This window comes from Mustela nivalis (genome assembly GCF_964662115.1).
Source record: "Mustela nivalis genome assembly, chromosome: 19".
Classification (NCBI taxonomy): Eukaryota; Metazoa; Chordata; class Mammalia; order Carnivora; family Mustelidae; genus Mustela; species Mustela nivalis.
This window is the reverse complement of record NC_139038.1, coordinates 33,173,614-33,196,086: the sequence shown is the minus strand read 5'-3', so window position 1 is coordinate 33,196,086 and position 22,473 is coordinate 33,173,614. Positions and strand designations below refer to the sequence as shown.

At 47.5% G+C, this 22,473-nt stretch overlaps 1 protein-coding gene across 35 annotated transcripts in view; it reads left to right on the top strand.

The window, feature by feature from the left end:
• The window catches only part of RBFOX1 (RNA binding fox-1 homolog 1), a 1,569,090-nt gene that overhangs the window by 1,493,501 nt on the left and 53,116 nt on the right, over positions 1 to 22,473 (top strand). For all 35 annotated transcript variants that reach the window (XM_082713149.1, XM_082713148.1, XM_082713127.1 and 32 more), the window contains one exon: positions 17,638 to 17,770. In XM_082713149.1, the coding sequence (XP_082569275.1) occupies positions 17,638 to 17,770 (133 nt within the window). The remainder of the gene's footprint in view (positions 1 to 17,637; positions 17,771 to 22,473) is intronic.

Sequence of the window (22,473 nt, the reverse complement as noted above, 5' to 3'; positions counted from 1 at the left end):
GGAAAACGTTACCTCCATTTTTTTATTAGTTGAAATACCAAGAGGTAAATCCACAGTTCCATGAGTGGCAAAGTCAGTCACTTCCTTTCTTTTTTTTTTTTTTTCTTTTTAAGACTTTATTCATTTATTTGACAGAGAGAAACAGCGAGAGAGGGAACACTAAGCCAGGGGAATGGGAGAGGGAGAAGCAGGCTTCCCACTGTGCAGGGAGCCTGATTTCTAATTTGGATTAGCTAGAGCCAGCTCTCACTGATCCTTATGTCCACGTGAAGTAGATGCTTCCAAAAGCAGGTCGATGTTACCTCCTGAATTCTGTTTTCTTTACAATTTTATGAAGACTTCAAATTACAAGTTTAACATGTGCTTCCTGTAATTAGAGAAGCATGCAAATAAACACACACACACATGTATGTGTGTGTGTGTGTGTGTGTGTGTGTGTGTGTGTGTAATGATGTAATAATATCCCCATTTTATCCAAAAACAGACACCTTTAAAGTTATCCATACTGACTGCCTGGGAAGTATCTTTCTACATTTTCTCATAATAATGCAAGGAAGGACATACACACGTAAAATGGGGGTATTCATCATTTGATTGTATACGGAGGGGTGTGTTACACACATGTATTATGCACGCATTATACATATTAATCATATTTTGTTTCACTTGATAGCAGATTTGGGCTCCCTCCCATTCAGCCATCTGGGTATTTTCACGCTGTCCCATGGTGTGGATGCTCCTACAAGCCGTTCCCGGTCCACACTCATTCAAACTACCTTCTTTTCCTAAAGCCTGCAGCAAATACCTTTACATATACCCTGACATTCCAGTGTCTCAAATCCCCCATCTAACTTCCCAAACACGGGATTGGTGATTCCATCCCGACATCCTTGCCAGCACCTTCGTATTCTGCTCTTTCTTAATTTTGAAAATTGGACGGGTGAAGCAGAGCCGCCCAGTCCCCTCTCCTCTGCATTTGCCTTCCTCCTAGCGACAGCATGAGATTCACTACTTTAATTGGCCTGCGGACATTACCTCTTGTGGATTTCCAGGACACATGGGCCCATTTCTCTTTGGTGTTTTTCTGATATGATTTAAATTCAATTAGCTAACATCTAGTAGTACCTATTTAGTTTCAGATGTATTGCTCAGTAACTCATCAGTTGTGTATAACACCCAGCGCTCATCACATCACGTGCCCTCCATCATGCCCATCCCCCAATTACCCCATCCCCACACCCACCTCCCCTCCAGCGACCCTCAGTTTGTCGCCCAGAGTTAAGAGTCTCCCGTGGTTTTTTTCCCTCTCTGATGACTTCCCATTCAGTTTTCCCCCCTTCCCCTAGGATCCTCTGAACTGATCTTTATTATATTTTTAATTCAGATTGAGAGAGAACCGTTCATTAGGGGGAATAACATGTGAAGAGCATAGATGTTGGAAATATTCCCTATTTGGGGCCTTTGATCTTGCTTACGTTCCAGCGTACATTTTCAAATAAGCAGGCAAATATATCCATCTTTTCTCTCGTTACAGCTTTAGATACCACTTTAGGTCACAAGATCCCTGCCAGGAGCAAGTATTCCCTAGCACTCTATTATTTTTCTAGGGCTGCCATAAAAAATACCATAGATGGGGGGGAGGTGCTGCTTAGACAACAGAAATTTATGTTTTCTCCCTTCTGGAGGCTGAAAGTCTGAGATCAGGGTCCTAGCATGGTTGGTTCTGATGAGAGCTTTCCTCTTGGCTCATAGATGGTTGCCTTCTCACAACATCCTTACAAGGCAGAGAAAGCAAGCCCTTGGGGGTCTGTCCTTATAAGGACACCAATCCCTTCAAGACTTACCTCAACCTAATTACCTCCCGAAGACCTTATCCCTAAACATCACCACCCTGGGAGTTAGGGGATCAACATGTCATTGTGGGGGACAGGCTACTTTTCAGTCCAGGACAAGTGCCTTGGCACAAAGGTACCAGTTTTGTCAACAGGCAAAAAAAGCATTTTCCAGCAGAAATATGTTTCATGTGCTTATCAACGCAAGCAAGTGTATTTTCCCACAGTTAACAGAAGCCACAGATGAACTTGGGATCCATGCGAGGACAAATCCTAACGTAAAAGGAAGATGATAGTTAATTCTCCCTGAAATGTTCATTCCTGACCATGGGGGCCGGGGGTTGGGGGAGATCTGATATCACAGGCTCAGGATGCTAAAGGTTATCAAAATGCAGAGTCACTTCCTCATTTATTCACTTTTATGAAACTCAAGGGCGAGCAGCGGTGGCGTGCTTTTAATTGATGTATTGATTGCAGGTTTTATGGAAGTAATTGTGTGGAATTCATAAAACAATGATTTAAGTGGCAGAAACATACATAAATCAGGCCTGCACTGTTCTACTTTTAGGTAATTGATAGAACTTCCTTTGGTGTCTGTAATTAAGGTAGCAGCCTAAATTAATTTACGGCTTCTTCTTTCTTCTGCCCAATACAGAAAGTGTCAGTGGACTGAGTTCAGCTGATAGAAAGTGCGCGTACAGGTCACTGTGTTACTGACACACTTTGCGAAAGTGTGTCATGTCTTCTCTCTCCGAGACCTCCAGGATCTCAGAGCTCCACGTGGCTCTGAAAAGGCCTTTTCTAATATTTTCCGGAGGAATCACTTAAAAGAAGGATAATCAAAGCCAGGATGAGGGTCAGGCGAGAGAGAAAGTCACCTTGGACAAAACCTTAAGAGGTTCCAAAAAATTCTTGGTAGTCGAGAAAAATAATATTCTAATGCAGTATTTTTAAAAATCAAAATTAATGGGAAAAAATGACAGTGAACAAAATAGCAAAATTTTCATTAACACAGGACTAGCATTATTAATTTTTTTTTTTTTTTTACCTTAGGGGGCGGTAGGCTCAACACAGCCCTTCTTTGCTTAAAGTTTGAGAGTCTGTTCATCGTGAACTTTTTTTTTTTTTAAAGATATTATTTATTTATTTGACAGACAGAGATCACAAGAAGGCAGAGAGGCAGACAGAGAGAGAGGAGGAAGCAGGCTCCCTGCGGAGCAGAGAGCCCGATGTGGGGCTCGATCCCAGGACTCTGGGATCATGACCTGAGCCGAAGGCAGAGGCTTTAACCCACTGAGCCACCCAGGCGCCCCCATCGTGAACTTTTTTAATTTTAAGTTTTTAAAATATTACAGTGAAGTATGATTTATCCTGATTACTGGGGGGGGTTGGGTGCCACCTCCTCTTAAATTTTGCACCCATGGTGAGTGCTTAACTGGTCCTACGTTAGCCCAGCCCCAAAATAAAAAAAAATAATAATAATAGTAACAATACTAATATTAACTCATGGTTATTGAGCCTTTACTTTATGACGGGCATTCCGCTAAGCCCTTCACATGAAATTTCTGCTTTCATCTTCACAAGAAAAGTGTAAAATATGATTGTGCCCCTTTTTGCTTCAGAAAATTTAGGAGGAGAAGGATTAAGCAATGTGTCCAAGGTGACCCAGCCAGATTAATTTAGAACCCAGCCTAACTCAATCCCAGGCCTCCCGTCTTCACTAGTCTCTAAGCATATCCACGGGCAGCCACGTGCTCTGCTCCTGGAAATGTCCAAGCAGGGAGGGGTCAAGGGCAGCTTCTAGGCAGCTATCCAGCCTCTGCATTCAGGCCAGCATTGTGCTTTCTTCTTTTCATCCCCGGATCGCTGGAGAATCAGTTCTTCTGTGTCTGATCTACCTGGTCAGGGATTGGCAAAATAGTTCTTTAAAAGGCCAGAGAGTAAATATTTCCAGCCTCATGGGCCATCTGGTTCCTGCTGGCAACAAATCAAACTCTGTCGCTAGCTCGAAAGTAGCCGCAGACACTGCAGAACTGAACAGGTGTGACTGTGCTTCCAATAACACTTTATGGACCCAAACAGTCCAAGGGCCAGATGCGGCCCGAGGGCGACAGTTTCCGGACCCCTTTGCTCGCCTGGCATTCTTATCTGGAAGGGTCGGACTCTAGACAGCTGGCTACAACGGGGAGGTGATCAAGAGGGACCTTCTTTTCAATGTGCACCTTCATGGGTCTTTCGTACTTTGTGCCCTTGGGTCACATCTCAAAACCAGTAATGGATGGTAGGCACGTCAAAAGCTACCCTTCTCTTGGTACTGATCAAAGTAAGGTAGATACATGAATTCGGGCTAAATAGGGTGGATTGGCTGAGTTTTGCCCTCCTAATGAACACCAAACAAGTGTGGAGTTGGGGGTATCATTGTGGTGCTATTGGCTTTCTCAAGACCGGCCCCAGCTCCCCTGGGATAAATGGTGAGACTCCATCAGCGTACTGGGGATGCCTCTTTGTTAGCCTGGGCTGATTCTGGCGTCTCCGGCAATTTCCAATCATGCTGGTCTCGGAGGGCCTCCACAGTGGATCTTTCTCATCAGGAACCCCCGCCTCCTTCCTTCTGAGTCTGTGGCTCAGCGTGGTGGTGACAAAAGACCTGCGTCCTCTACGTCATCATCTCGGAAATAACTCCTCCCATTCTTTGCTCATTTTCTCAGTCCTTTGATGGGGGAGGGGTTTGAAAGGCGTTACTTCATTTAACCCACTGCCATCACGTTGTTTCTATATGCCAGGTGCCTTTCCATGTAACTTCGTGAGCAAGGTGTCCTCTAAGAATTTTTTTTATTTATTTAAATTCAGTTTAATGAAGCAAGGCGTCCTTCAGTCAGACTCTGTAGTGTGGCGATCTCGTGGGCGAGACAGAGGATGGATACGTGATGCTAATGCCTTCGAACTACAAACAAATTTCGCAGGTCGACATTTGGGGTCCTACCCGACAGGAGGCTTGCCCTCTGTTAACACGGCGTTTTGAATGCCTCTTGGTAGCGCAGCTAAATACTGACGTTCTCACCATCCTCCCGCATTACCCGTAGACGCACTTGGCCACAGAATTCCTATTTGTGACAATGAACCCGTGCACAGGGAGATTTTGAGACATCGACTGTGCCGTGCTCTGCCTGTCACCTCAGAGCACACGCCCGATCTAATGCCCAGCAACTGCTCCCAGCTGGACACAGCTATGCAGCTACCCCCTCCCCCACCCCGCTCCCCAAATCCCCGTGTCATTTTGTCTCATCCCCAAAGCGCCATCTCTCTGCCTGGCACCGCCACCGGCCCCGCTTTCCCCACGGCGTAGGACAGCATGCCGATTGGTGAGCAGCTGATTTTTAAGAGTTTTGTACTCACTCCTGTGTTAACTCATCTCACCCGGACTTTTTTTTTTTTTTTTTAAAGATTTATTTGACAGACAGAGATCACAAGTAGGCAGAGAGGCAGGTAGAGAGAGGAGGAAGCAGGCTCCCCGCTGAGCAGAGAGCCCAATGTGGGGCTCGATCCCAGGACCCTGAGATCATGACCTGAGCCGAAGGCAGAGGCTTTAACCCACTGAGCCACCCAGGCGCCCCTCACCCGGACTTCTTGAACAGCCTCTTGAACAGGCTTGGTTGTATTTTCAATCCATGTCCCACCATCGCCCCAACCGGGTTGGGTCAGTGCCTTCATCCACAGCCGCGGTTGACTTGGGCCGACTCACGATCCTAGACCCCTCTGTTGTGACTGTTTTGCCTCAAAAAAAAAAAAAAAAAAATTTCAGGGGGGGAAATGCACAAGTTGAACCTCCTCCGTTGTTTACAGAAGACTCTGGAAAGAAGCAGCCACATTTCTGGCGGCTGGGGTCTAGCTCTCTTGGCGCGTTGCTTATTAATCTCCATGCAGAATGGTGGCTCTTCTCTTTTGCAGATGGGGGTCTCCCTTCTGCAAAAGGCTGCCAGTTGCAAAACCTACCATCCTGTGGTGTGCCCCCAAACATCTTATTTGTCTTGATATTTCTCTCACAGAAATACATATGACAGATAAGGAGTCACTGGAGAATGGTTTGCTGTGTGTCAGACAGATATTAAAACAATAAACTACGTTGCCCTGGGATTCCAGTGCACACACAGCCAGAGAACAAGGCCGAGACGAGATGTTTCTGGAAGGCAGTGAGGCAGTCGTTCTGGGGGAATTCCCTGGAAACCCCACGTCCTATGATGGCGTTGACAGAAAGTACTTTTTAATGCTCACGTTTTTGTAAGACCAGCAAACACGCGGGTGCAGCTCCCGCACTGAACTCCTGGGCCATGCCTGCCTTCCGTTGGTCCTTGGCAAAGAGGAGAAAGAAACCCTCCAAAGGGTTTGGCAGCTTGGTTTAGAGTTCATTTTTTTTTTTTTTTAAAGCCCTCATCTGTACCTCATTTGTTTTCTCGAACGAATATAGATTTCAAATGGGGGAGGGGGCTATTCCGTGTTCAGACTGAATATGAACTACTTTGGGGCCAAAAATAAGATCCTGTGTGTTTCCTGGAATATAAAAGGGGTAGCTTGATGCTTTGGGGCAGGTGTGTATTCCTGGGGGACCAGGCTTTGCAAATGAAGCCAAGTCCTATCTCAAAGTCAGCATGGCCGGGAATGAACAGCTTAGAAGGGGGAGTGAGAACAGCCAGTGACATATAATTCAGGCCCCGGAGAAGGGCCCCTTGGTGCTTCTTGCCCAGAAATGTGTCCAACCACAGAAGTGGCCCCCCCTCCCCCTGCCTCGTTTCTTTTCAGAAGCAAATCTCCCTGTGCAGTGCAAAGAATCACGAAAGGAAGCTGAGCTTGCCTCCCTGGAAGGGAAAAGAGCCTGGCATAGTTCATTTAAACATGATAATTTAAACACTTGCTTCTCTCCAAAAACACCATTTTCTTAAATCATGTTTTCATTTCTGTAAAAGGACTGTCATGCCAGAAGCTATTTCATTGCTCCTGGAGAATTTGAGGGGAGTGTTCACAAAATGCAGTTTTTAGGACCAGATAACACACCCCATATTTTCAGTCCAGTCTCCTTGAGTTTTGTTTGCATGCAGTGTAGACTCGGAAAGCCTAATTGCTTTTTATGTAAACACGAACGTACCAGAACCACTTCCGCAGGCACACCTGCCCAAGGATATATATCACGCCCTGGTTCCAAAGAGCATTTCCCAAAAGATTCTTTTCTGCCGGCAAACCCTAGGCCCCCGTATTGGTTTTACAAAATTCTCCCTGAGCTGCCCTTAGTTCATGACAAGACCTGGATTCGGCCAGAGGTGGGTCTATATCCTCACAGTACACCAGCGGTTTGACCTTGCCCGAATCTGATTGCTGGGAGCATATTCACGACTATCAGCCTACTTGTGAGCTTTCTTGTGTCAAGAATCATTCAGGCTGCTTGAGGCACTGTGTCCCCCCAAATCATCGGCTACACTTTCCCTTTCTTCCATAGACGCCATCTTCTCCGGGACTTTTTTTTTTTTTTTTTTTAAGTCCACCGAAGAAGCTAGTCTGGTATGTTTATATTGGTCTAGTGACTGGACAACCTATTTCTGAGTGATTTCCCTCTAGCCTGTCCACGCTGGGGGTTGGGGGATTGTTCCAGCTCGGGTACCAGGCAGGCAATCCACAGATCCCGATGGCACCTGTCCTCGAGTTTTGCGTGGGGTATGACTCAAAGGGTTGGGATTCTGGTAGAAACTGATTCTCCAAATCCGACGCTCCTAACCCTGGCCAGCTATTCCCACGGTGGTGGCTGTAGTTGCATCGTGGACCCGTCCTGGGAGCTTCCCCCCCCCCGCTGGACCCCTGGGAGGGCGTCACCTGCAGGAGCTCCAGCAGCCCCAGAGAACCATGGGAAATTCATTCCACCACGTGAAGCTAATTTATCTCCCTTGCCTTGTTTGCTGCGCGGAGAGGCAATTCACCAGGCTCGCGCTTCCAGCCACCTGTTGGCCAGATCAGGAATGATTTAACAATTGAAACTTTGCTATATAAAGGCACTCGATAAAGTAATTATTTATATACATTATTTGCCTTTCCCCCCCCCCCATGGCTACCTGATGAGAGCTAAATTGACACCGCTACAGGTGTTGTCAAACGAATCGAGTGTGGCAAATCTCCTCTTCCAAATTAAAACAGATCTCAGCCTCTCACGGCTTTGTCTCCAGCCTTCCTTCGAATAACAGAAAGCACCTTTGCAAATGCCTTTCCGCGGTCCCGGCAGGTTAAGCCCTCCAAGATTGAGAGATTCATTCTCATTTTGTGCCGGATGAAATGTTACAGAAATCCTGCCCAGGGTGGGTATTGTCAACACCTGTGAGCCGACAGATCACAAATACGTCTTCTGCAAAGTGCAAGCGTATCTGGGCACGGCCGGCAGCCACGGTGCTTGCCGCGCATGCCCGTTGGGTTCATCAGACCGTCTGGAACCCAGGGGAGAAGAGGCAACAGCCAACTTCGGTTCGGGAGGTAAGCGGGAGTAATGTGGCAATTATTTGAAAACCAAGGCTGCCATCCTCATTCAAAGACCTAGCGATGAAAGAAATTTCCACGTAAGCATTGTGTGTGGGTATAGTGGACGCTTTTTGAATGTGTTTTTAAGTTAGGAAGCGTTTCTGCTTTGGGGACTCCAGGCTTGCTGCTCAGATTAGGTCATCCCTGGGCGTTCACTGCATTTAGTTTTCTTTCTTTCTTTTTTTTTAAAGATTTTATTTATTTGCCAGAGATAGAGAGAGTACACACAAGCAGGCAGAGAGGAAGGCAGAGGCAGCGACGAGAGAAGCAGGCTCCCCGCCGAGCAAGGAGCCCGATGTGGGACTCGATCCGAGGACCCTGGAATCATGACCTGAGCCGAAGGCAGCGGCTTAACCAACTGAGCCTGAATGACTCGTCTGTTTCCTTGCTAAGGAAGAGACTGTAACCGAGTCATGAGTGAAGTGATATTTGATAACAATATTAATAAATCGGTTATATAGAGAAAAAAGGGCATTACCCAAATATCAGGAAAGGGTTTTTTGTTTTGTTTTGTTTTGTTTTTTGCAGGTCTCTCAAATCTTGGAGAAAGGTTCTAGTTGAAGTTCGTCGTAAGGAGCTCCTTATTTTGACAGTAATGAGGTTTGTGTATAAACGCCATGCTGGGGGACCCCAGGTCCCCATTGCTGGGAGAGTCCATTTCCCCGGTATTTTGGGAGAGGAGATAAGCCAAGATGGAGAGGGAAAATGGCTTGTTGTAGGCTCTTACCAGGAACACAAATCTGTAGTGATCCCTCTGGCCTGTATCCAATTAGTAGAAAAGGAGCAAAGCCTTTCCAGGTGTTTTGAAATCTCAGCGCCTAAACAGAGAAGAGAAGCAACGGCACCTGCCCCCAACCAGGAGCATATCGAGGTCTCCTGGAGGTTGGTCAGCCGATTCCCCTGCCAATTCATTCCGTGCATGACGAACTGGGCCGCTTGTCCTGGTTGCGGTATGAATCCAGGGAGAGGATGTAGTAACTTACACTGCTCTCGGAGGCCATAGGAGGAAAGTGAGAACGGGGAGTCCGGAAGGAGAAAGGAGAGAGTGGAGCTAGGAAGTTCTTGCCCAGGGCCGACGCGGGATACCTTAGTCCCAATTGCCTCGTTGCTTTCTTGTGTGGTAGATGAGATGATGGGCTCTAGTGTCAGGCTGTCTGAGAGCACTGGGCGAGTTTCTGGGCTGCCTGACCTCTTCCTGCTCTCCCCAGGAAAGGGAAGGTAGCAGTAATGCCTGGCTCGTGTGGTTTCCCGAAGATTTACTGAGTTGACCTTTGGGTCTGGCGGTTAGCAAATGTCAGTAAATCGTCGCTGATATACAGTTGAAGCTCCTCTTTCGGATAATGGAGTATGGGAGGTTGGACTTTGCCTAACTGGGATCACCGCTTTGCTTTCAATTTTCCAGTTACCCTTGTCTGGACTTTCCTAAAGTCGGGTTGAGTCTCTCCTCACTCAGGTCCTCGAGAAAACCCGACTTTCTCTTAGCATGTGCGCCTTTCCTAAGCAGCACGGTCACAGCTCTCTCAAGTTTAAGGACTGTCCCCCTGTCCTCCCTTCCCCTACCCGCCTTCCCCCGTGGCTGAACGACTGTGACATTCTGAGTTCATCTGACAATATTCTCAATAAACATCGCAGTAATTGCCCTAAGCCAGGTAACCCTGGAGGTGTGAGAGACATACAGTTTTGACCAAAATAAGGTCCTTAGGACATCCCCACGGAGAGCTGTATGATGTCGATGCCATTCGATGAAGTGGTCAAGGCCAGATGAAACCAGGGGAGGAAGCAGGTTGGGGACGGGAGTGGCCAAGAGACACTGAGGAGGTAGGGAGAAGCCCTTGGAGGAGGAAGGGACAATGGAGCCAGCATTTGAGTGGGCTGATCAACTCAATGTTTAGGGACCGGGGAAAGGAAAGAGAACATGCAGAAGCCACAGAGAAGGAGCGGCCAGAGGAGGCTGGAGCATAAGGCAGCAGTGTAGCCTCCTACAGCAAAGATTTAGGTCAATAAATTCAGCTCAGGCAGTCCAGCCAGGACAATGTCACCATCTTTTTTTTTTTTCCCCCTCTTCAAATAATGTACTTTTCTCTCCAATTTCAAGTTCTTGCCCCTTCCTTCAACACCTTCTCGTCAGACCTAAACAGCCAAGAAACTTCTGGCTCATTTGGATTGGGCTAAAACTTTTGTACCAACGATGCTACGTAGAGAGATTCAATTAGGGTGCGCCATGTTTTGTGAGCAACTACCACCCATAAAAAGTTAATTAATCAGGGCTGTGTCAATTTCCTCGTGCCATGTCAATTTGCTGCCAGGTAATTAATCACTAATCACCCACCAAGCAGCAGGCTGGGGGGGACCATCCACGAGCCATTTATTGTCTTTTCCCAAATAAAATGGCACGCACAGCCAGGAAGGAACACATCTTGCCTTTCATAATATTTTTATCGACACTTTTGCAAGTTGTAATAGACTGCAGCAACAAGCAGCTGCTGTTCAATGGGATATGAATATTAAGGAAACAAATGAGTGGAGATTTATAGGACATTGCGTTTCTGTTATGTCAGTTTTGAGATTAAACCCAGCAAATGAACAGTGAAAAATTACTCTTCCATGTGGGGAATGGTGATTAGACTTGTACATTAATTAGAAATTTTTGTTTTCCTATTCAATGCATCTCAAATGAGGATGTCCTGTAAGGAACGGTTTGTCCAAAATGTGGATTTATTCACTTCTAAACAGCAGTATTTAATATCCACATGCATTTTGAAATGAAACAAGAGTCCGTCCCAAATGTGTTTCAGGGATAGATAGACAAGAATACGAGAATCAGAGATTCCAACAAATTAAGTGGCTATTTTGGTCTTTTTGTAAATGACTGGATGGTTGGAACACCCCACCCCCCACCCCTTTCTCTCCCGAAACCTTGAAATTGCTGAATTTTAACAAAATTGAAAGCCTCTCCATTTTTATTTTGACCTAGAACTAAATGTGTGCCATCGTATTAAATTTCCCATTTAGCACCATTCAAAGAGAGTGACCCAGTTGCGTATAAATTCTGCTATAAACCAGTTTGATGTACTTTTGTTTGAGATTCATTTTGGGGGGGGGACAAAAAAACAAGCCAACATTTTTGTCATTTGGGAAAAAAATCATTTTTTTTTTTTTTAACTATTCCTTGTGATGTTTATCACACAATACTCTGCCTCGGAAATTGAGCTCAAGCTGGTTATTTCACCTCGGCATGTTACCTACTATGCCACTTCTTAATTTACGGTCCAGCCCATGAAACAGGAGATCCCCCAAGGGGAATCCTGCCGAACGGTGAGCCTGCTGTTGAAAGCACGTCTGTACCCCCAGACTTGCGTCAGTGAACGGTTCTACCCTAAATTATCCACAGAGCAATTCAACCCCAAATCAGCACAGACGGCTCTACGTCTCAGACCACTCCAGGGGTGGGCAAAGGAGGCACTGTGGCGCCAAGGGAGAGAGGAAGGGTAGGGGCACAAAGAGCAGCCCTCCCCTCCATTCTGATGGAACACCTTTGCCAGGGCATCTGGCAACCTCATGCAAATTCAAACCAGCGCACAAATGCAAAGAATAATTGCCCATTACCGCGGCTGTATATTTTTATGGCTTTGATGCAGACTCTGCCCCCCTGTTGGCTTTTGCATCTGCTACTCTTCCGTCTCTCCCAAAGCTCTAAAACTTTAATATGCACTTTATAACCCTCAAGTATTTTCCACTGGTTTTGTGTTTCTTCTTTGGGGATTTCCGGGCTGGTGAGATGATCTCATTTGTGTTTATTTCGAAGGTAAGCACCATCTTCGTAAAGGAGACGGAGGGGGAGCGGGCGCGTTCCTCACTGTAAATACACCGAGTGCGGAGCTCGGAGGAGGGGGGAGGCGGCGGGGGCTTTGTCTTTGATGGGAGACAGGCAGGAAGCCGTTGACACTCTGGTAAACGGGCCATTTGGCGGGTTGATACACCCACACATCTTCCGGTTAAAAACGTTGATTCGCCTTGATATCGTGCACATTGCCCCGCACATCACAGCAGGCCTCTCGTTACATCCCTGAAGTTTCCATTTCATTGAGCTCCGTGCTATACGACTCCTCGAGCCTGAGAACTGAGCGAGTTATCCCACGAACACTCCCCCAAAATATGCTGCATCCAGCTGAAGGTTGGGAGTGGGTCGGCCGGGGACGTGGATGTGTCCCCGAGATGCGCAATTGGTGTTCGCTTTAAAAGCTCTTGCCCTGTTCCCTTTGAAAGAAACTCATTTTTAGCTTATGAACCAAATCCAATTTTCGTGGCCGTGATACCAGATTTTTCACTTTGATTCATGCTGGATAAGGTTTAAAAGGGAACCTTTCCAGTATAATGAACCCATGTTGTTGTTTTGTCTCGTCCCCTGTCTTCCCTTGTCTCCCTCATGCCAACAACTAAGGATTTATACTGGGTCTGCAAAGCAACCTGAATACTTTGCATTGTTCCCCAGTGATGCTCGCTTTACATGTTTATTAACTGGAAGTTCAGCTAGGGGGGGAAAAAAATCCATTCCAACACCAGGGGTTTAAAAATGCCTATAATCTGGTGTCTTTTCTTTCTAACCCTGTCCTTTCATTAACAAAGAGGCTTTTGCAAACATGGGGCAGGGTGACAGGTTTATGACTTTTATTAACATAGATTTACTCCGGTCCAGAATCAGAGAGGACATTGTGAGTTTCCATTTGGCATTTTTTGCATTAGATTTATTAAACATTTATTGCCCACTTACTGGATCCAAACTCCTGAACTGAGGCATTGATAGACAATGTGATAACTTTGACTCAACCAAAGATAGGTGTCGCGTCCCAAAGTAAGCACATAATTGAGATGTCTTCTGTGTGGTTCAAGGATAAAGTCATTTCGGTTTTGTTTCATCTGTGTCTGAATCATCGGTCTAGGTAATTGCTTCAAATATGCATTTAACCGTGTCCCAGCATCAACAAGCCAGTGCACATGGTAGGCAAGTAAACGAATCCGTTCCTTCCGTCCTAAGTGGAATCCAGAGAAAGCGTAACAAACAGTTGGGGGTGTTTTGGTTTTTTTTTTTTTTTTTTTTTTTTTACCCATGCAATTGTCCATTTGTTTTAGTGGCAAGAGAGTCACTCAGAATCCTAAACCAGCTTCAGGGCAGGCAGGGGGTGGGGGGAACTTCCTCTAGTGGGTATGAGGAGGAACACGGAAGGCTCCGCCACAGACTTGAGGAGTTAAGGTTTATAAGCAGGTTCTATCCATTGTTCCTTGTGGCACACGTTTATTGTACTCAGAGACTCCAAATTGCTCAGTTGCCGGAGAGCAGTGTCTGGGGTTCGGTGAAGGAAAGAACCTGACCCCACAGGCCCTTTCATAGGTATTAGTGTCTGGAGGGAGGGGCTTGCATTTGAGCCCTGCTTTTCCCCAGAACAAGAACCTGATCTCCACATCCCAACACAGCACAGCAGTGAATGTGAATTTCAGGGAATTAAGGTTTTGCAGTAATTCCGAGTACAATACTTGGATCCAAGTCCTCTCCCGTTTTATCAGAACCACACGTAACGTCAAGTGTGGTTGCCATTCCCGGGGCCAGCCCAGCACCTGTGAGCCCGGCTGTAGAAGTCACTTTTACAGGGATCCTGACCGAGGGCATGCTGTGTCGTTGGCCTCCATGTAAGTGCGACTCCCGGGCAGGACACCTCGTATAGAGGACAGTGTTCCAGAAGGTGCAGGGTGACGAGGCTTTGCCTCTATGGTCCCAGAAGGAGGGAGACGAACACTGGTTCACCTCCAAAGGGTATCCACGTACCTGCTCCGTGCCGGGCCCTCTTCTGAATCCACAGAGGGGGAGCACTCTGCCCTCGCAGAGGGTACGTTCTAGCAACAGCGGGAGCTCTTCTCTTTCCTTGCTGTCATCCAAGCTACTTGATGGCGAGGACACCCGGGGAGCTTTGTGGCTGCTCCCTTCCAAAGGAGATGAAGACATAAATACAAGTAGGAAGCAAGGGAAGGGGGAAGGGGGAAAAAGAGGGTCAGAATAAGAAGGAAGGAAAGCAAGAGGGCAAAGAAGAAGCAAAGGTTCATTAATCGTGATGACAACCAGAGACTTCATAAAGAGACTCCTCGGTAGCAGGAGACGGGTACCAAGAAAGGGACCGCTGAGCAAACCATCCATCCACCTGGGAGACACACAGGCTTCCTGCATGAAGCCTCAGGTCCAAAGCATCACGTGCAGGACCTCCTTATCTTGCCTGAGGCCACTTGGCCTCCCAGAAAAGCAAGTTTTCAACCCAGGAGTGGATGTGTTGTCCTTGCTGGGCTCCTTTAACAAAATAAGACTCCCTCTAACTTGGGATTTGCTCCGAGGCAACGTGGAAGAGCCCCGGAAAGCCTTCCCTGGAGACGTGCCCCCCCCCACCGTACGCAAGGAACCCACGAGGAGTCCTGGCCCCGCACTTTTGAGCAGCTCGCGCTGCCCTGCTCCCCAGCCTAGCTTCTGTTGTATCTCAACATCTAAATCCTCTAAGAATTATTGTAGAACCTGCTTGTCGCTGAGAGGGATCTGGTCTCTCAGTGTGCGCCGGAGCCGGCGATAATGAATGGGTCAACATAATTACCGTGTCTCCTCACACAGGCGGCCAGCTGCTCTGCCAGATTGTGAATTTTTCATTTTCTTTATTTCAAAATCCAGGGCGTTCCTATGAAAACTTAATATTTGAACTGTGGCAAGATGGAGTTGGCATCACAGTCCCGCTCCCTCATTTTCTCGCCAGTCGTGAAACAAACAGCTCATGACTTCTGGGCTTTTATGGTGTTAGGACTTAACTGGCTTTCCCCATTACGATGAACACCTCTCTGCGAATTCACGCACGTTCGTTGAAACACAAGCGGTGGGGGACGTGGGTGAGCAGAGGCCGGGAAGCTGAGCATTAAGGACAGCTGCACGATTTGACACGAACAACAATAAGAAAAAGGTTAAAAACAACGTGTATGGTCTTTTAAGACACAAATGGCAAGATAAAATCATTCTGCATCGCTTGCACAATCCTAGCAACGTCCCCTCCTTGGTGAGAGAAAGATCTGGGGGAATCCTTGAGAATGGGCAGAGAATGGCAAGTGACCGTCAGTCAGTCTGCACTTTGGGTTCAAGGGCTGTGTTCCAACCCCTGCGATTCTGTGGGGTGTAGGGGCTTGGGGATGGCTGCTGTGGGGAACCCTACCCGCTTCGTCTCCCTGGCCCCGGCCCTGGCCCCGGCCAGCCCCATGCAGCTAGGATACAGTGTATCCAAGGATGCCGGGGCTAATAAACAGATCAGGTGAAGGGCTTCTGCTCCTGAGTGTGCTGGTGAGAAGGGGAGCAGACCCCACTGGCAGTTTGGATATAAGCTTCAGGCACCTTCAACACAGCACGAGACATAACATCTTGCAAGCGATTAGGTGCTCCCCAAAATGAGCTCCCGGAGGGAGGTGTGCGTCTGCTGATGACCTATGGTTGCAAGCCTCCCTGGCGGCCAGATGTTCTGAGGTTGGAGGCTCCTGTCCCCCCCAGCCCCGTCTGTCCTAAAAACACTGTGTGAAGTCCCAGAAGAAAGGGAGCAGGAGAGAGGGGGTGGCTAACGAGGGAGGAAACCCTTGCTTCCTTCCACCTGTTTCTCCCTCCCTCTGGAAATCTCCATTTGTGTCGGGCAGAGGGGGGCAGTTGGGAAAGGAATCTGGGACAAGGAGGGGGGTTGGCTGGAGAGTCTGTCCGTTCTTTGGCCTGTCCACAACTTAGCCGATTGCTCTCTTATTTACGTGTTTAAGACACCCCTACATTCACTCAGGTGTCAAAAGTTTAGAACCTACTGTGGATAAATCTGGGGGGCTTCCGCCGACTTGGGAAGGCATAGGCAGAAGCAAAGATGGACAGGCAATGGGGAGGGGGAGCCAGGAAGAACTTGCTGGTTGATAGGGGAGAGAAAAGGTAACACACTGACAGACTCCCTCTTTTCGAAACCATTACCTGTGAGAGGTTGGGTGTTCTGGGCCTTTAATACAGATCTCCTGCCTCAGTAGATTCCCCTGTATGGTTTCCCAGAAATGTGCCTCCTCCCTGGAATGCCATTCGGGCGCTTTGCCTGCAGTTCAGTGGGGATGGCACACTCGGGGCTGGCATAGCGAGAGTGCTGTGAGATTGCGCAGAAGTGGTTTCCTGAAGGCTTCCTGGGCCCCGGTGCGTCCGGATTTGCAGACACCCTAGGAGGAGGGACATCCCACGCAGAGGCAAGAGAACGAATTTTCAGGGGTCTTTGGCATCAGGCTTAATTTCCCTCTTGACTCCTCAGCAAGCCATCCCACTCAGAGAATTTTCCTCCGAGGAGGAAAACTCAGCCCACACCCTCTTAAGAGCTGAGTTCCCAGACTTCTCTACAATTAACGGTTGGTGGGTACGCCTAGCTGTTACATGGTTTGCGGGCTGATGGGACATTGGTAACGGTTCGTTTCTTGGCGCATAAGGGGTTTGCACACTTGTGATGCATGCATGCGTCTGCAGGAAAACGATCTTGCAATTTAAAAACTTTAACAAGCAGTAGGTGTACATAAAGGAAACTGGGGGAAAGAAAAATGGGCTAGGGAAGGCAATCAGTAGACAACACACACACAGTTCAGCCACAGAGATAACCAGGGACACATTGAAGTATGTACGCATATGGAAATGCAAGTGTTTGCATATATACACGCACATATAAACATACCTGGGTACACACCACATACACATGTGTAGACACCACGTACACGTGAACACACATGTTCACTTACACATGCACACATGTGCTTGGCTACGTTATATACGTGTATTGTGTGCTCAGACACATAAGTATCTCTTACACACGGTATACATGTGTGTGCAGGTAGACACCTAGATCCTGGCAACACAGCGCATACATCGTGCAATCCGCCTTTGTAGAATTTTAACTTTGCGCAGTGAGCTTGTCTCCTGTTACCACGAATTCTTTGTAAATGCTTGTCATTTACCATGTTGTCTTGGGCACAGGGACCGACCCCTTAGGCAACCCACTCTGTCTGGAATCGGACTTTGACCTCCTCCCTGCTGGCCGCCTTTGGAACCCCACCTCCCTTCTCCAGGGGCGGTGTCCAGCCTGGGGCTGGGGGGAGAAGGGGCCTGGGTGGGCGGGTTGCCCTCCGCCACCGGTGTGCTTCTGAAAGCCTTTGCTCTGCTCTCTCCTTTCCCACCCCACAGTGCCCGGCTTCCCGTATCCAGCCGCCACCGCCGCGGCCGCCTACCGAGGGGCGCACCTGCGAGGCCGTGGCCGCACCGTGTACAACACCTTCCGCGCTGCGGCGCCCCCGCCCCCGATCCCGGCCTATGGCGGGTAAGTGGGGCAGCTCCCCCCCCCCCCCCGCCCTGCGGCGGGCCTCCCGCACCACCCCTCCTGGTTGTGAACGCATGCTGGCCTTGACTTCCCCACCAGAACCGCCCCAGCATGCAGCCCTGCGCGCGCCTGCCGCCGAGCACCTTGCAAAGAGAACTGAAAAATGAGTGTAATTTGTCCTGTCATGGTTGGTGCCTTTAAGCATTCTACATGTCACATGTTGTTATGTAAATTCTCTCTGAGACTGAATGCTGGAGAACAGAAAAATGGCTACAGCCAAAGATGTATTTCTGATGATTGCAAACATCTGGTTATTAAGGAGGTTGGATCACATCTGCCCCTTGAATTCTGTCCCCAAACATCAAAGTTCGCTGGGGTGGTCTTGCTCCCCTCCCCGAAAGACACCTTGCTCCTCAAGGTTTATGAGCCCTTGCCTGAGAAGAGAAAATTGGTGTAGAGTCAAATGCAAACGTTCAAAAGTTCAAAGACGTTGGAAGTAAAGCCCGTTTCGGTTGAATTTTCCAAAATGGGCCTTTGGCTTCCTCTACAAGAAACTAATTCCGTTGGCCGTGTGTTACCTGTGCGCAGGGAATCTGGTGTTGCTGAGCGTAGATCAAGGAATGACTGGGAACGCCGAGAAACTGTGGTCTTGGTGGGGTATGCGGCCACACTGCAGTGCTATGCTTTCTTTCCTCCTGTTCAGGGCTCCTTCTGGAACTTTCCGGCACCCCTGGTGTTGGGGAGAAAGTGGTGTCTCTGCCAGTCCTCGGGGATGTTTGGACTGTTGGAGACATTGTGGGTTGTCACAGCAGGAGCAGGAAGGTGCAATGGCATCTAGGAGGTGGAGGCCAGGGACACTGCTTGATGTGCCCAGTGCACAGGAGGGCCCCCCAACATAGATGTGTCAGGCCCCAAATGTCAGTAGCGCTACTCAGAAAAACTCAGCTATGCCCTGGCCGACTGGCTTTCTGGTCTGTGAAAAAGAATATGGCTGCATTCCAGGCTGTATGAAAAGGGTTAATGCATTTTTTTTTAAAGCTCTGTTGCTTATAAATCTTTTAGAAAACCTGAATTAGCCTAGATCATCTCTCTATTATACCGACGACAAAGGGAACCACTCTTTTTTTCATTATTTATTCATATCTCACCTACTGCAGAGGAGAGCATCTGAGGTGTTTCAAACACAGACGCAATGAGACGAAATTCAGAATATAAATAAATGAAAGTACATGGAATCATCAGGAGAAGAGAACACAGGCAAAGAGACCAGTCCGTGTCCATTGTTTCTTGTGTTGTTGTTAGCCTTAGGTCACTTCTCGGTTTCTTACTGGACAAAACAACAGTGAAAATTCCTTTCTCGCGGAGAGGTGGTGGACAGTAGCGAACCGAGGGTGAATTTGCCCTGACTTCTCCCCACGCTCCAGAAACATTCATCTGCTCCTCCTAAGCCTTTACCTGACCAGGTACTACAAGAAAGCATCCAGAGTGTTAATCATTATTTCCAACCCCACAGTGTTGAGCCTGTTTTATAGACCCAGAAATGCAGAAATTGTGTTATTCCCAAGGTCATACGGCAAGTTGTTATGAGGAAGGAAGAAAAAAAAAAAACAACCAAGTTACCCTGTAGGCTCATGTAATTACTAAAGCAAGATTCATAAGCCATAAATACAGAATCACATGTTTATACCACATTCGTTTGTCTGAAAATTATTATCTTATCTTAGTAGACAGTAATTGCAGCTTTTTGGTATATGTGCCCTCAGTATCTCACTACTATACTAAACAGGAAAAAAAAAAATTATATGGCTTATCCTCACATGAACAATTTATAAAAATCTCAAAATCACACACCTGCCGTAAAATTGAAATTCACTAACTTACAGTGATCTCGCTCTTTGCCGGGAATAACCGTGCATAACTAATTAATGCCACGTTCACCGGGGAGAGACACAGGCATCTCCAAATGGTGAAGCAACATGTTTGTGACTGCTTTCAGACGTGACTTAATTTAAATATTCCGGCAATATTCCTATCCTTTTGGTTATAATGGTACCCTGTGCCTCTTTGCTGGTAATATTCCAAATGGAATCCTGAAACCACCTTTAGTGGTAAGATGAAATTCTCAATATTAGGAGGAGGAGGAGGAAGATACAGAAGGGCTAGCAGTGTGCGTGTGTCGATGTCTGCGTGTTCTAGAAGAGCAAAGTGCTGGTTGAAAATAGGAAATTCAGCAAGAGTGTCTTGTATTGCAAACTGCATGGAGTGCACTGGCTCCGAATGAGAACGTGTGAACTCAGCATCTTAAATGAAGGTTTCCCCTTTCCTCTGCTTGTTGGTTGAGGCTGCAGAAGACTAGGGGCAGGTGTGGGGGGGGCAACCCATTTTGGAAAGAAAAGCAGAGGACAGCAGAGAGTAGATAGGGGACTGGAGTGGTAAGAGCCCTGAGCTTGGGTGAAAGCAAAGAGCAGAGACTGGAAATCAGAAACCTACTTCTGTTTCCAGAAGGTGATGTCATCAGGATTTAGGTCATTCAGGTGATAGTGTGGATTTCCTGTAGCCATTGTGTTCAAAGTCCTTTGTGGGGAGATTTGTAGAGTCGACTAATGTCTTTACTCCAGTCAGTTCAGCCTAACACACCTTTTCTCAGTTCCACGCACTGTCTTGCACTTTCAAGGAATTCCTTCTAGTTAGGGGCAGGGGCACCCCCATAAGCTAATAATGTCAATAAATGTGCTAAGGGAGAAGGGTGTTGTGTGAGCACCAAGGAAGGTCCCTTAGCTCAGCTTGGGTTTTTAGGGAAGGCTCCAGAAGATGAAATGTAGGATGCCCTCAAGTCCAACCACTTCCTAAATTGCCATGTCAAGACCCCATTTTGCCATCCCCCCTCACACCCAGGGATCCCCATCTTTTCTAAGCTATCACCAAGCGAGCTGCATTTATTAGGATTTTCTATTTGTCACCAGTTGAAGACAAAACTAAGTGCCAACCTAAACCTCTGCTCTTCATGAGCTATGCAATATATACTTCGTTACTGAAATTCCAACCAAAAATGGGTCATTCATCCTATGTCCATGTATGGCTTCCATACTGTTTTCCTAAGATACCGGGGGGGGGGGGTGGGAATCAGGGCACCTGAGGGCTCAGTCAGTTAAGCATCTGACTCTTGGTTTCGGCTCAGGTCATGATCTCACAGTTGTGAGATCGAGCCCCACCTCAGGCTCTGTGCTCGGTGTGGAGTCAGATGCTCTCTCCCTCTCACTCACATACACCGTACTCTCTCTCTCTCAAATAAATAAATATAAAAGGAAATTGTACAGAAACTCCATGGCTACTTCTGTGGAGCCTGGGGTGACCCTCAGAGATATGCACCTTCGAGACAGTCCTACAGGAAGATTCAGCAAGCATGGCTTCCTGTTCATCCATTTCCTTTGATTGATTTGGTTTTCCCTTCCACATCCTGTGGTTTTCCCTTCCACATCTCTCCCAGCACAGGTTTTGGAGGGGCCCTATTTTCTTCTTCCTCACACCAGTAAAGAGAACCTTCTTGGCACATTAATAGGTGATCATTTGCCCTGGGAGAGGGGGTTCTGCTTGGACCATGGGGCGGGGACCACAGAAATGAATGGAAAACCTAGATTGAATCAGCCAAGTCACTGTTGATTGTCAATACCGACTGAATGAGGAAGGGCGATGCATTGGAAACCTAGAGTCCGACCCCTTTCCAGGGAGGGTCCTGCAGTTTCCAGACCACCATCCCCCGCAAGCCACAGAGCTGACTTTGGTCGGAGGCACCGCAATAGTGATTGGAATATGTAGATCATAAACAAAATACTAACTAGTGAATGGTTCCTGAGAGAGCTGAATCACCAGGTCTTCCATTTTCTCCACGCGTTTGATCCTGGAGTCAGTTTGGACAGAGAAGCCTCAATGTCCGGTCTGTCTTCCTCTGACCCCCGTGTGGGAGAACCTGCCCTTTAGGCAATTGCCCACCAAAGGAGCTCGCGGATCGATCACGCATGGATGGAGATGGCAGATGGATGGACTGGAGACACTCCCCCAGACTCAGTAAACATCTGATATTAGAAGACAGCAGCCAAACCCCAACACCCACCCAAAAGGAACCCCGTGAACCTGGCCTCACCAAATTCTTATTCTTAATTAATTAGCCACTTAACTATAAAGCAGCTATTAATCCCGTGCCTGCTATGTACCGGGCATATTGTCTGGGGACACAGTAGAGTGTTCTAATGGAGCATCAAAGAGTATTTGAAAAATTATTAGGATTCTAAGCTAAACGTCCAGCATCTCCTGTAGGGTTTTGGTCTTGGTTCTCTGGGTCTCTTTGGAGAAAGTGTTCCATAACTTTCTCAGGAAATTAGTTTGATGCAACTATGTACAACCTCTCAGAGTTACCTTGAGAAGTGGTTTGAAGACACTGTGTCACTTTGTGTATAGGAGAGATATAGTAGTATCCCAGGACAAAAACTCTTAAACTGGCCAGTGCAATGATGAAATTCACACATAGATCCTTGGGAACGCTTTTGGGGCAGGTCCTAGGAAAGCATCTGACAGCAGGCACTAGCTTATGTGTATGTGCTTTTCTGGCTATATAGCAACCATGCTTTTGGGCTTAATTTCTGAATGTCTTCTCCTCAGACTATGCCTTCTCTGTTTAGGACCTTTCTACGTTTAATATGAAGACT